At 38.0% G+C, this 15933-nt stretch overlaps 1 protein-coding gene across 1 annotated transcript; it reads left to right on the top strand.

The window, feature by feature from the left end:
* The first annotated feature begins 10427 nt into the window (after positions 1–10427).
* Positions 10428–11220, top strand: LOC113361133. Its single transcript, XM_026604483.1, has 4 exons — positions 10428–10623; positions 10698–10829; positions 10913–10999; positions 11070–11220. Exons 1-4 carry the CDS (start codon positions 10552–10554, stop codon positions 11139–11141), a joined length of 363 nt encoding a protein of 120 aa, XP_026460268.1. The 5' UTR covers positions 10428–10551; the 3' UTR covers positions 11142–11220.
* Positions 11221–15933: the final 4713 nt, after the last annotated feature.

Here is a 15933-nt window from a genome sequence, read left to right as displayed (position 1 = left end):
TTTAATATGGAGTAAGCGATTATTTTTTCATTCTTTTTAGGTTACTTTTCTTGTTGATGAATCTTTTAAAAACATAATTTTTTTTAAACTGGAGTAAGCGATTATTTGACTGATATGAGATACAAAAATCAGTGCGAAGCTTATATTTCTTCTTTCCCTTTTCATTGTTATTTCCTCAGTGAACGACATTTTTTTTACTTCATATCTCAGTGAGATTACGATCCCTTAATGTATTTTTTGAAAATGATAGAGTGTTAAAAGAATTATTTAAGATTATTATGAACCGATTGTGTCTTATGTATTGCAGCGTGTGTTGTACATCGATATCGATATACACCATGGAGATGGAGTAGAAGAGGCTTTCTACATAACTTACCGGTAGATGACGGTCTCATTCCACAAGTACGGACGAGGAAAAGACCTTCTTCCCCGGAACATGGGTAATGATGATGTGGGCGCGGAGGGAGAAAAATATTACTCTCTCAACATTCCTCTAAATGATGGTATCGATGATACAAGCTTCTTGGATTTGTTTCGTCCAATAACTGATAAAGTCATCCGAGTATTTTAAAAAAAAAAATTGTGCTTCAAGCTGGTGCAGACTCTTTATATGGAGACAAGCTCGTAAAATTTAATTTATTTATCAAAGGCCATGTTGAGTGCTTGAAGCATCTAATGACCTTCAATATTCCTTTAATGATGTTGGGTGGAGATGGATATACTAAGATTTTGGAAAACATAATCATATCGACCTACAGAAACAGTGGATCTTGAAATTAACATACAAGTTCATATTCTAGCTATTCAAAAATAAAACAGAAGGATCGAGATTTCTGAAAATGAATAATCAGATCGAGCTACAAAAAAAATAGATCTTGAAATTAACATACAATCCATAAAAAATCTTACATGTTAATCGTTGTTGGCCGCCGCCGCCACCCTGGCTGCAGCTGCTTCCCAAGCTCTATCTTGAGAAACATGCCACTTGTTATGTTCATTTAACGTCGTTAAAGATTTCAAACCTGTATTACCAATTCAATATTCCTTTAATGAAAAAAACTAATCGAACAAAAATACAGATAATTCATTTTTAAAAATGATGGGAGATTACTATCTAAACTTTGTATCTACATTTATTTTTATTTTACTCTGTATAAGATCCACCCAGTAGACAGTGATATTCAAATAATAGGAAATCAAATCTTGGTATCACCGATTGAGAAAAACAAAAAAAGAAGAAGTTAGTTTTATTTAGTTTTAATAAAGAACACACTTTCAATAATAATACATCAGAGAAAATGCTTAGCTAAGAAGCTACCAACAACACTAACTTCAAAAAAAAAAGTAACAAATAAAAAAAATAAAATGCATTTTGAAGTTCTTGTAATAGTTTAATGCAAAGAGACTGGTAAAAAAAAAGTTTCACCATTTTGGATTGTTTTGCACAAATATCGTAGCGTCTTGGAACCTTCAAAATCCGAAGCAATCAAATCAAAACTTAGTAGGTTATACATATAGAGAGAAAATAAGAGAGTTTTAATTATCCAGAATAAATGAAAAATATACATTGTGAAGAAAAAAAAAACAGGTATACTAAAATGATTTCTCTGTTAATCAGGGTAAAATCTTGCATTAGCTTTAAATACAAATAGGTAATATATATATATATATATATATATTTTCATTACCTTACTCCATAACATAGCCTAAACAAAAATCCTTACACGGCTTGTGAGAAATGGATTATAAACAAAATACAATTCGTTAAATATCTAAAAAATTTACCTACCTGGGTAAAAGATTCGTTAGAAAAACAAAAACATAAAAAAGAACCTGTTAATAGAGAATTCAACCAAATACAGTCATGAATGAAGAAACACAAATTTCCTATTACAGTGAAAGTAATGTCCATTTGCAAGAAGTAACGAAATAATAGTTGTGTCATACTTAAAATAAAGTTAAAATTATATTTAAACATATAAACCCCTGACTCAATCAATAATGTATGTCACTCCATTTTATTCATTATAAAAACCCAACGAAAAATCTTTACCGGATATTAATGGATTTGAATCTCTGCCGGGATAAGTGGATTGAGATTTCTATAGATTTTTAAAGATAAGTGTATTTTGATCATAACACAATCATTGAGGACAAAAAAAAGTTACATATATATATATATATATATATATATTCTATCAAATGAATTTCAGACCTTACTCTAGCAAGTAAGCAATTAAACTACCTTTTTCGACGCTCAATTTAACTTTTGGCATAAGAACTTGAGATGAAGTAACAACACTTGAATCCCTCAAATACAAAGTTACTCACCTTTATAACAACTATTGACTTGTATAAAACTTCTAATTGTTATAATCTTCCTGATTTGATGCATACGAGTGGCAGATGTTCTCATAACATTTCGATGAAAGAGATGTATCTTGGATATTTATGGCAGATTTTCTCATTTTATACTCGAAGAATCTTCATGTTTGCACCCAACAAATACGTTTTCCTGAAGAAAGAGAGCAAACACAATATCTAATTTGAGAGTAATAATCACGTAAAGAGCCCATTTATTTGGACGTTTCACCATGCATGAGTTTCTAATGATTTTTGCATCACCCGTTTCTTTTGAAAAAGACTCTTCATTCCAAAATTAAAATGGTGAGCGATATTTCAGCTCAAAATTTGTATAATTCTTTATTTTTCTTCTCCTAACATCATCGAGTTTCCCAAAACAAAGAACTTTCCTAATTTTTCATGCCCAACGCGTCTTTATTTCTCATGTTAGTCAAACCGTTCAAATTCTAAAGGGATGCATTTCTTTTTGAAAAGTAAAGAGATGTATTCAGCTGAATGAGTTTTGAATTCATTATATGGTTTTTCAATCCTCTCACTAAATTAATTCAATCCCTTGTTTTGAATCATCCATATGATATCATATTTTTATAGTGTTTGTATGGGTGCTGCCAATGGTTCCAAAACCATGAAGGAGGCTTTGACGCGCACCAAATGTCTCCATATGACTATGGTAATTTCATTACACTTTCTTATTTTTTGTTGTTTATAAAGTATAACTTATTTAAAATAATACTCGATAATATAATATTCTCGTTAACATAATAAAATTTCCTAGTCCCGACTCGGACCTTAGCGTTAAAATAATAACTTCGATAAATTATTTCACAACATCTTATATATTATTTCATCTTTTCTCCTAAGTTTTTTATTCCCGCTCAAGATTTTTAGTCTCGCTATATAATCTCTCTTTCTTTTTGAGGATTATAGAAAAACCGAGTTCTGAAAGGATAAGAACGAAAATGATCAAATGAAGTAGTAGAATATTTGTCCATGTATTCACACAAAAATAAATATACATGGGGGAAGAAGCTTTGAATAAGCCTGGGGATATGAAAATTAATAGCGAAGATGAAGGTTGACGAGGGAGAAGGATCTACATCACAAGTTCATTAGAAGAACAAAACATATAAGAGGGTGAAAAAAGAAAATGAAAAGAAGGTGACTAAAAGGGAAGCTAAAAAACTGACGAGTGTTAGCTTATCAGAGAGTCAATTTTTCACTCTCACGGATATTCTCATCCTATTATTAACCTGTGATGTATATCCCTCTCCCATGTGAACCTTCAATCTTCCTTGTTGGGTTTTGTTTCCACCAGACGCCATGTCTATATCTTTCTGTTTGAACATAGCCTTAGACACTCTACTATTTCTTCTAACATTTTTTTTTCTCAACTCAAAATTTCTGAAACCCTTGATAGAAAAAGAGAGATAGCGTGAATATCTTAAGTGGGGATGCAAAAGGTTTGGGGATAAGTTGAAATAATATACTCCATCCGTTTCAAAAAGACTCTCTGTTTTGACTTTGTCAAAATATCAAGGAGACCATAGTATTTTATTTAACTACCCTTAATCATTTACCTATTTTATTTTAATAAAAATAATAGTAAAAAAAACTACCTAAAATTGTTAGGAGGATAGTAACTAGGAATAAAATAGGAAACTTAAAAGATACCAAATTTATGGAGTATAAACTCTGTAAGGCCAAGCACTATGGTGCCCCTTTTCCCTACCCTATCCCTCATATGTAGGGAAAAACCTAAAAATCCATCCACTATGATCTCCCATATCTCTATATAAATAGGGATATCCCTTTGTAGATGGGGAAAAACGATTTGCTGGTTCTTACGAAATCGAGGAGATGACCGTGCGGAGGAGACTCCTTGAACCGGGCAAATTCTCAACCTCACACAGATGCACTGCAAGAAAGGAGTGCTTTAAGTTCAAGAGATCAATATGTAGGACTCCGGCCTAAACCAAGACAATGGCCGTTCCAGAGTCAATTCGGTCACAGGAGAGGACGGGTTGATCTGTATGAGGGAAGCTGAGAAATGCGTGAGATCAATGGTGATCGAGATTGTAGGTGTGTTGTGTATTCTGCATAAGAAAGTTCTGAATGATTGAATTTTACTCAGTTGAGAGTGATTTCTCAAACGATGAGTTTGTGTAGACGAAGGATTGTCTGTGTGAACTTGTCGAGAAATTCTTGTCCGTCTCAATCAGGATTTAGAGGCCTTTTTATATTGCTGAATTGAGAACACTATGATCCCATGAAGTGTGACAGTTGCTGAAGTCAAAGAATGGGGAAGTGGAAAATCATGTTGAACCCAGTTGCTCATCGTGTGGAGACTTGGTTAACTTTCCACCCACTACTTCGCTAACTCCTCCAACTGATTGCACGACTTGCTCACATTCTCATCTTGTGTATGAATACACGTGTCGTAGACCTCCAGACCAAAACCATAGTTAATATCCCCCCATGTGACACGATTGATGTCTCGTGAATGTGCAGTCTGCAAGGCAGACAAGTGTTTAGTTAGTCAGTTGCTGACTTTATGGGGTGATGAGTCCTTGTATTGCCGAGTTAAACATAATTTGCAAATATCCTGAGACTCATGAATTGAACATGTCTGTTGAGACGAAGATATAATTATGTTGATTTTTAAGGTGAGCAAAGATTGCTCGTATGAGCAAATGTTGCTCGTTTGATAAACTGTTGAACATTAATAGTCAGTATTCATAGGCCGAGCAAGTGTTCCTCATATGAGCAAATATTTCTCATTTGATGACTTATTAAATATTGATATTCGAACCAATATTCATGGACTGACAAAATGTTGCTCGTCTGAGCAAATATTGCTCATTTGATGAATTATTGAATATTGATAGTTGAACCAATATTCATGGACTGAGCAAATGTTGCTCGCATGAGTTATTAAATATTGACAGTTGAGCTAATATCCATGGTTTGAACAAATATTGATGTTGCTCGTTCAATGAATTATTGATATCGTCGAATACTGATAGTTTAACCAATATTCTTTTAGTTGAGCAAATATTGCTTGTCTGAGCAAATATTGCTTATTTGAGCGAATGTCAAATTAAAATGCTGATCTGAGCTGAGCATAATTATTAAAGTGTTGATCACGGGATCAACGTAGAATTATTAGTGTTTGAATCTGCTCAAAATTATGTTTTTGCAGAGCTCTGGATTCAAAACCCTAATTTTGATCAATTGCCAAATTGATGATAAATTGATGATTTATTGAAAATCATTCATCAAATAAAGTAGGGACCGGATACAGGGGATGATGAACCGACCATATAGTGCCCAGATGCTCAAGTAAGCAAAATACCAAAATCTCTTGAAGATCAGTTGGTGAAAGGATGATTAAATGCTGGTTTAATCATTTTTCAAATAGTGCTCGTGTGAGCGTTGGGTAGTAGAACCTGATTATGAAAAGATGAGGGACCAACCAAGGGATCATGAAACCGACCCTTGGTGGTCATGGGACCAGCTGATGGTCGTTTGAACAAACTCCCAGCTGTCTGAGAAGAGTTTGGACCAGCATGGGCAATTGAGCAAATTAGGTCAAAATTATTAAAACACGTGGGACCGGCTATTTGCAAGCCTCAGGGCCGGCCTTGATAAGTCAAGTAGACATGCCCACGTCACCATAATGTCCGTGTCTCATTCCTGAGAGTTTCGATATTTTCCGGTGTGCGTTTGAGCAACATTTTCAGAAAATATGAAGAAATCAGGGATTTTGCTGAAACCATGAAACTTCATGAGATGAAGGAATAAAGTTATAAAATAACAAAGGAATCATGAGGTGTGGGACCGGCTAGGCCAAGGCATGGCCGACCGGCCAAGGAGACAGTCCCAAGGCACTTTTTCCTAATTTATAATATTTTCATGATTTTAGGGAAATATCATAAAATCAAGAAGTTTGTTGAAACCAAGGAATTTGTTGAAATCAAGGAGTTTCCATGAGATGGGGGAACATAAAAAATAATAATGATAAAATAAAGAGGCGTGTGAGACCGCCTAGGGAGTGACCGGCCGGCTGTGGCCCGGTCCCACGGGTTTCCCTAATTTTCTATTATTTTTCATGAATTTGAGTGAAATTTCATGAATCCAAGGAGTTTGCTGAAACTAGAGAATTTCCTTGAAGTGAAGGAGTTTCCATGGGATGAGGAAACAAATAATATTAAAATAATAAGACATGGGAGTGTGGGACCGACCACGGCTAGGGCATGGCCGTCCAAGATCCCGGGTTCCGTGCGTTTTCTCCCTAATTTATAATATTTCATGAATTGAGGGAAATATCATGAAATTAGGGAATTTTCATGTGATGAGGGAAATAATAAAATAATAAGGAGTCATGAGGTGTGGGACCGGCCACGGCTAGGGCATGGCCGGACGACTAGTGGACCTGGTCCCGTGACACCTTTCCTAAATTTTATTATTTCTTTGGTACGAGGAAACACCATGAGACTGAGGAGTTTCCTTGAGACGAAGGAGATTCGCTCAAATGAAGGGATTTTCATGAGATCAAGGAAAATAATAAAAATATGATAAAATATAAAATTGGACGTGGGACTGGCCACGACATGACCGACCGGCCGGTGGGCCCAGTCCCCAACGCCTTGATTAATATTTTATTATTTATTATTTCTTCCTACTTTGTATAGGTTTATCGTTCCTTCATGTTTTGGAATGCTCGCTTGCGCATTCAGGTGCTCGTTCGTGCATTATTGCTGAGTACACTAACACCATTTTGGTCGCGGCTTACTCGATAGCTGCTCAGATGCTCGTACGTTGAATGTTTATCACTAACCCGTGGAATTCTGCTGGGAAGAACCAAGAAGTGAAATGACGAAATATTACTAAGAATCGTATAATATTCAGTTAACGATTATTGATAATTAACTGATGGCTCTATACTAGCAGGCATGCTGTCTAGGAGCATTAACTATCTGAGAATTGAGAAACGTGAGCTTGTTGAAACGTCATATTTCCTTTATACAGTCAGGGAAAACCTTGTTGTATCCTGAAGACGTTGTCGCTCTATACTAGCAGGCATGTTGTCTAGGAGCCGTCCAATATTTCGATTATATATATAAATAATTACTGATATTGCTCGGTATTTATGAGATGTGTTGTTGCCTCAGCTGAGAGACTACACATCTACATATACTCTGAGAGACAGCCTTCTCAGTCAGAGATTTCATGCTTCAAAGAGAGACATGAGCCTTAATACTCCTATGATTGCCGGATCAGGAGCATGTATAATTATGGTTTTACGATTTTAACCCTTGTCGAAAATCCACCATCTACATTAATTCCCCTGCTTAGTGAGGGACAGTCATGTTCCCCAGTCAGCACTGAATGGTGATTTTCCAGTTATAGACAAAATAAGTAATTGAACTTAGTCGTAAGATAAGATAAGACGTTACTGGATTTTTGACTGAATGAGAAAACCATAGTTTGAATGAAAACCCCAGTGGTATAATAAAGCGTCATCCAACGAGCACAAATTGGTATAGAACCGCTGACTTGATGGTGGAACCTTGGTCGGTTTAAGATTCACGGGCCGGGCCCGAAAAGGAAATCCTTATGGAATTAGGTTTTGGAAATAAATTGACATAAAAGGGAATTAATCCTTTTTTTTATCTCTCTTTCTCATAACCAGCCTCCACCTTCATCATCTCTTCATCTCCTTCACGTCAGGGGAGAAATATTTTGTACGCCGGAGCCGCCGTTACCACCCACCGGCGGCCAACCCCGGCGCCTGCCGACCAGGTTCGCCATTTTTTTGTGTGCTGATTTAATGAGTTGCTCATAACTTGATCATGTTAAAATTTTGTATATGAGCATGTATGAGTGTGAGTTTTGTAGAAAACCCTTATTTTTATTAAACGTATGTTCGTTCGATCGTTAGTTCAAGAGACTAGCAATAATCCCTAACTTGAGAGAGATTTTTTCTTTTGAAATAAACTTGTGTCCAGTGATAAAATTTTGTTTATGAGCTTTCATGAAAACCAAAACTTTATCTTAAAAAATGTGAACTTTTCACAAAATTGAAATAAACCTTCGTTTTCAAAGAAAGAATGCTCGTACGAAGGAAAAGATTATTATTTCCTCTCTTTTTTTTTGTAAAACCGTGACCTGGTCACGATTTGTTTTTTACGTGGTCATGATTGTTCACATGATGAAAATATGATTTTGAGCAATTGTTAAAGTAAACAATTATTTATGATGAAATATTGTTTTCATGTAAATTTTCATAACCTGGTCATGATTGTTCACATGATGAAAATTTATGGTCACGATTTTATGAAAATCTGAGTTTTGCTCGCTTTTGCAGGTTCGAAGAAACGAGCAAGTTTTGAAGTGCTAACTCTTGCATTTCCATCACTATTGTTAGTGGAATTGTAAAAAGGTAAGAGTTAAGGACTACCATTTTTTAGATGTTGGCACGAGAAACTTTCCAATTACTTCATTCCGTTGATGTTTGTATCTTGCATGGATGGTAGACTGAAGTAAAATACCGTGTACATGTTACAACCACTTCGCAAGGATGTCTGATCCTCAAGAAAATGGTGCCTCCAGGGACGATGTACGCATAAATGATGACGCATCCAGGGATGATACATGCATGGATGAGACTTCCATTGGTGAAGAAGAAGAATAAACTCCTGGGATCAAGAATGTTCCAAACGTGGATGATGCATTTTTTGAGGTTCAGCAGGAGACCGAAAAACTTCTTAAGTCCCCAGCATATCATCTTATGATAAATCCCAGGAGTTTTACTCAAAAGAAATTTGTGACTCCCAAGACATTAATTCTATTTTGCCTTGAACGAGGAATTGTTCTTGCATCAATCATAGAGCTTAAACTTTCTCGACGACCTTTGGAGAAATTTTCTGGATGGGCGAGGCACATGCTGGGCTTTCCTCATGTCAGAGCTATGTTGAACCAGGCACAAGTAACAAGGTCCATTCAAGCATATGGAGATTTGTTTATTTTTCATGATGAGCGAGGCATAGTGGCTCTTCTTGCTCGTTGGTGCATTCCAACCCATACCTTCATATGCAGATGGGGAGAGTTTACTGTTACCTTAGAGGATGTGGCGGCTTTGTTGCATCTCCCAATCACAGGTAATCTTCCTGAAGGTCTTTCAACTGAAGAGACATCAATTTCTAACATCTTGACATCGGAAATGAAGCGGATCAACAAGGCATCTGGCACATATTGTTATGCTTACCGGTTAACGCGTTGGTGACCAAGAGATGAGGTTCTTGACTGTCCTGTTGACGGTACGTTGTCTATTGCTGCTTTTTTATGCTTATGGATGTCCAGAGATGTGTTTGAAGACAGTGGAACTTTGTTGAAGCCGTTTGTGATTCCCTTTGCCATCAAGATGGCTCAAGGTGAGCAACTTCCGGTGGGTAGTCTATTCTTGGGTTCTTTGTACTCTAATTTAAATTCCTTGATTATAGACTCCAGTGTATCAAATGGCTCCATGAATATTGAATTTTATGCCAATACGATGTTTCTCTAAGCTTTGTTGTGGGAACATTTTAATAATTATGTTCCTATTCCACGTACTATCTTGCCAGGGCCAAATACTGATGCTCGTCATGTCTTCTCTGAGAAAATAATGCTAGGATTATGCGCTGATCTATAAAGCAAACCCTGGTTCAAGACATGTCTCATTGATGTTTTAGATGATGAATCTGAGTTCAATTTTCTCCATGGGTGTCAATTACTTCTTGTATTTCCCAGCCGGCAACCTTCAATACTGGAGAAAGTAGAGTTTTGTCATCTGGTGCGGGCCTGAGTGACGGCGAGAGATCTTTCATGCTGAGTTGCACTCCTGGTCACTTGATATCAGCAATACATGGATATCTTTCAGTGAAGGAGTATAACATTGACAGGGAAGCTCGGAAAATGGGTATGGATCAATGTGTTCCGACTTTTCGAAGGAGAAAGCCATTGGTTGAGCAACTTAGGACCCATTTGGACCGCACACATGTGGAAGAAAGCGCTTGATGGTTTCCTTGATCCGATAGGATTACTAATGTAACTCCAGGTTATGTAGACTTCTGGGATCAGCAGCTTGAACGTCTACATAATTTTTCAACGACTGGTTAACCTCCGGTGAAAAATGCTCCTTCTGCTGAGATGCTTTCCACTCGACCAAGATTGAAGTATCTTTCTGGTGATAAACGAAAGACATCCACTGGATGTTCACAGGTATGAACCCTTTTCATAATCTTCATAAAATTATGATAATTATATTTTGATAATTGTATCAAAATTTTCCACAGGACGGTCGTAATGTAAGACCTCGAATCCATGTAGACTTCTCAGAAACCGAAGCAATTATTCATGGAGGAGAGGGCAGGAGCAAGAATTATAAGCTGTTACCTAACGCCATAAAATCCCCAATTGCTTCTTTGGTGAGTCATCAATATTCCTTTGTTGTGACTTTTTCCTCCGTGTAATTAGGATCGTGAAACCAATATTTGGTATTCTGTTGTAGAACTTTGCGCCATTAAGTATTGACGGTCTTCGACTCTCTGCTGCTGGGCATACGATTTATGACTCAAGTGTTGAAAGAGAGGCTGAAGTAAGTATTTCTTCGCATAACAAATTACGATACTTCATAGATAAAATATTGATTATTGAAAAATATCCAGGAGGATGTCTCCGTGGAAGTGGAGAGCACTGGTGATGTTTATTTGGAGGATAGCAACAAGGAAAACCCCTAGAACTCGAAACCAAATGAAAGTAATGGTGTTGTTGACGTTGATACAAGCAATTCTCTTTCTTTGAACACTCCAGAGCCCACCCAAGTAAGTATTTATCTTGTGTTTTATCCATGGAAGCATAAACTTATTGATTTATGAATGTGTGAACAAGAATACATGTGCATATACGAAAACTTTGCCGAAATACGTCACCAGAAAATTCAGAACCCAGTCTTTCGGGGAAAACGCCATAAAATCTTCATTTAAAGTCAGATTTTCAAAGTCTGCATGTGTATCTTCAAGTCCGGAAAATTTCCAAGCTTTTAAAGGAAGATTTTTAAGTTTTGAGCACGTTTAGAGGTCGAAATAAGCGAAACAATAAACTTCCAGGAGACTTTGAGAACTTTTTCAGACTGCATGTTGTCCAGTGTTTTGACCACATCTCCTTGATCGTTCATGTTTTGACCACATCTCCTTGATAGTTCATCTGATCGTTATGAAATTGTGATATGTTGTAGAGGACGTCCATACGAAGAGAATGGTATATAACTTATCCTTATATTCCTTGTAGATTTCCCCCAGTTCGTCGTCTTGTACAGGGCAGAGTAAAATCTCTTCAGACGAGTTGTCGTAAAACGTGTTTTTATGAATTTCACGCTATTTGCTCGCATATTGAGTGCATATGATGAACCTTGATGATGTTGGACTGATTGTATGCTGTATTTTATGATCCTATTTGGTTTCCGTGACTCGATTGCTCTAATCTCATGTAATCTTCGTATTAGGCACCAAATACCGAAGTTGAGGATACTGAAATCAATAATATAAGGCGAACAACCCTGGAGTTATTGATGAAGAGACAATCATCCCTGCACTTCAAGTCCATGAGAGGGTTGTTAGTGAAGTTATGGAAACCTCGATTATTGTTACTCCAGTAGTAGAAGAAACCGAGCCACAAGTAGAGGAGGCTGAAGAAACTGTTGCCATGACCGTAGAAGTTGCTCCAGTAATTGAGAATCGCATAGTGGTGCATGAATATCCAAGTGCATGAGTTTCTTTTGATCCTCCATTTGATGCATCACTCCCATATCATGAACCGGTTGGTGGATTCAGCGTTCCTATGGGATATGCAGGCTTGTACAAGAAGATATGGAGGAAGTTTGGTCACATCATCGTTACTAGAGATCCTAGACGTTCTTATGCTTTAACAATGCAAGTAAGTGTCATCTTACGTGTTGTAAGTGATATATGCGTCAGGGCTAGAAATACTGTGACTCCAGATGTACTCTTTGATTGGGAGTTCAATTTGGAGAATTCTGAAAGACTTGGCTTCAACGTGAAGTGGCTTCGTAAGAAAATAAATGCTATTAAGGATTCATGTGAGAATAACATACCCTTTCCCAATAATATTGTGATGGATAAGGAGGAAAAGATTGCTAAGATGTCCGAGGCGCTGAACCTGGAGAAGGCGGCTTTGCAAATCTTGAAGGATGCAGAGGAGCAAAAGTCTTTCTTTGCTGACTTCCTTTGATTTCTTTCATAATCTCTTGAACTTCTGAACTCCTGAACTTCTGAGAGATGTGAGGTTTTATTTTGTTTAATATTGATTGGTTTTGAATTGGCAAATGATTGAGGATTTTCTTTTGGATTTGATAGAGATTTTATTTAAGTAAAATGAACTGAATTTTGATAAATTGATGAATTCAAATACTGAATGCAAGTATTGCAAACGTTTTGGAGAAATGGAAATACAATGAAAGAAAATCCTAAATGCCAAATCCCATGCGTCATGAATGCTCAAACGCCTAGTACTTCAGACGTCCAATAACTTCAGGTGTCAAATACCTTAAGCCAATTTTCATGGATTACTGGTAGGATCCCACCATCTGTGTTGATCAACCTGTAGTACCCCCGGATCATGGACTTAGCAAACACAAATGGCCCTTCCCAATTGGAATTTCTTGCGGAGTGGAGGTTGCACTGGGTTGCTTTGAGAACTAGATCACCTTCACAAAATTTGTTAGGTTTAGTTGTCCGCGCCTTGAATATCTTTTGCTGTTTGGAACTCCTCGTGTGGCGGGATTCCAAGGATGTGGCACATATGGACACTCATGCAAAGGGGAGTATCCAGAGTACTGTCTGTCATGCTTATCCATATCTTCAGCAATGAACCTCTTGATAGAATGATCGATTTGATGGGGCTCTGTGCTCAACCATTTGGTATAATATTGTTGAGGTGAAGATATCCACTCGTAGATTTTTTTGATTGCTAAGTTGTTAGTGGGAAGAAGTCCCCGAACCATAGCAACATAATTAAACATTGGTAGTATAGGCGCATGAAGGGGAATTAGACTTGTCTGAGTTCGGAACCTTTCGATGAAAGAGTGTGCACTTTCTCCAGGTTTCTGTGCTAATTCCACCAAAGATTTAACTTTTCCAGGTGTTCGAATGATGGAATATCTTCTACTTCTTCTGAGTCAGATATTTTTTCAATTGAAGTCATTAGAGCCACTTTTCCAGCATGAACCCAAGGTTTTCCAAGAATCATGTCATATCCTAGATCTTCCCGGATTATGTAAAACTTGGCTTCAGTACAAACCGAGTTTTCTCTTACCTTAACAGTGATGTAGCCGTACGCATCTCTGAGTGTCCCTTCATGATCCCTGATTGACATGGGAGCATGAGTAGGTTCTTGTCGAGTGATGCCAGCAGCTCTGATATTTTTCAAAGGAATGATGTTGATGGCAGTACCAACATCAACGAATGCTCTTTTGAATTCATTTCCCTTGATATACACTGTGGTGAGCAGTCCCCAGTTATACATTTCTTTGTCAGTGGATGGAGGCTCAGGAGATACTTCTGGAATCAGTAAACGTTTTCCGGATACTATATGGTTCAAATCCATGAACATGTCTCCCTTTTGCGCTTTCGAAAGATAGAGCAATTCACAGACATGCTCGATCAATGACTGAACTGCTTCTTTAACTAGTTGTTCAGAGATGAAGAAAGTCCTGACTGGGAGAGGGTCTCTGTGCACTCCTTCAGTCCCCAAGTTGAGCTCTCCTGATTCAACTTTTTCCCTGAATGTGCGTTTCAAAACTCTGCAATCACTTGTGGGATGATTGACGAACCTATGAAAGCGACATTAACGAGGACTTTCCATGTCTTCTTCAGTTGGTTCTTTCTTGACATACGACAACTTGATTGCACCATCTTGGATCCAAGCATCCAGGAGATCGATCACTTCTTCAATGGAAAGAGGAAAGTCAGGTGTGTCTTGATCAGGAGCCCATGTGTGCTGGTCAGGGACTTGTGCATCTTTCTTATCCTTTCTTTGTACCTTTGAAGGAGCGGAGGTATGCTTGCGCGGTGGTTTGGATTTCCGTTTTCTCCCTTCTACGATAGTGTTTGTGGAAGGCTGGAGATTGTACTGCTTGTTGATCAGACGTCTGCTACCTCGAACTTCCCGTGGTTCCTCGGCCTTTGTAACTTTTGTTCTTTCCAGTAAAGAAGGTGCAGTAGTTGCCGATCTCTTCGCCGCTTCATGAAGCTCTGAGAAAGTGTGGAAACGAAAATTTTCCAATAAAGCTCTATAGACCGGGATCATGCTGTTGATACACAATTCTACCAGTTGTTGCTCCGTGACGTTTGGATCATGACAGTCCAGGGCCTGAACTATGAATCTCTTCACGTAGTCATTGGGATGTTCATTGTTCTTCTGAAACATTCTTCCAAGATCAGAGAGAGTAACTTGCTCTGACACAAATAAGTATTTTCTGTAGAAAGCGTTAATCATTTCTCTCCAATTGCTGATAGTTCCTGGTGTGATGTTGTTGTACCAGGTGTACGCTCTGCCTTTCAAGGATTTTGAAAATTCTTTGAGGCGAACAACATGGTTATGTTCATGTTCACCCAAGGCTTCCAGGAACCGAGAAACATGTTCCCGAGCATTGCCTGTTCCGTCATACAAAGTTAAGGTTGGAGAGGTATAACCTTTTGGAAGAGGAATCCTTTGTGTAGCAACAGGGTACGGAGGTTGGTGACGATGGACATGTGATGTCTTGTCTTTTCCATGGTTCTCCAAGAGGCGTTCCAAATCTTCCCGAGTAATGAAATTTGATGATTCTTTCGCTGACGGATCTTTTGCAGCTTTGCGGACTTCGCTGTCATCCGCTGTATGAATTGGAACTACTTCTGGATCAGCATCTGAGGATGTTTCCTTTTCTTTTCCTTTTCCTTGAGTCTTCTCTGCCATCTTGTCAGTGAGAGTCTTGAGATTATTGAATAAATCCTTCTGTGTTGCAGCCATGTCAGTTTGATTCTTTGCAAGAGTCTCTTGCACCTTGATGAGATCAGCCATGGTAGGTGTTGGATTCCCCCTGACTTCTTCAGGGTGTCGGCCGAACAAGGTATGACCTTCCATGTTAGCGTGAGGAGGAATAACGTTACCACCGTCAGTGTTAGAGGCCGGAATGGTTTCCAAGATATCCTCATTGTTATTATTGCTAGTGCTAGCGTCGTTTGTGTTGGAACCTGTAACTAACCCAGACCTAAGACCAACCATCTTTGTGAGAATGTGAGTTTGCAACCGAGAGATTAATCTCCCACAGTGGCCGCCAATCTGTGGATGGGGAAAAACGATTTGCTGGTTTTTACGAAATTGAGGAGATGACCGTGTGGAGGAGACTCCTTGAACCGAGAAAATTCTCAACCTCACACAGATGCACTGCAAGAAGGGAGTTCTTTAAGTTCGATAGATCAATCTATAGGACTCCGGCCTAAACCATGGCCGTTCCAGATTCAATTCGGTCAC

Source organism: Papaver somniferum, chromosome 3 (genome assembly GCF_003573695.1).
Source record: "Papaver somniferum cultivar HN1 chromosome 3, ASM357369v1, whole genome shotgun sequence".
Classification (NCBI taxonomy): domain Eukaryota; kingdom Viridiplantae; phylum Streptophyta; class Magnoliopsida; order Ranunculales; family Papaveraceae; genus Papaver; species Papaver somniferum.
This window is presented reverse-complemented; position numbering and strand designations above follow the sequence as displayed.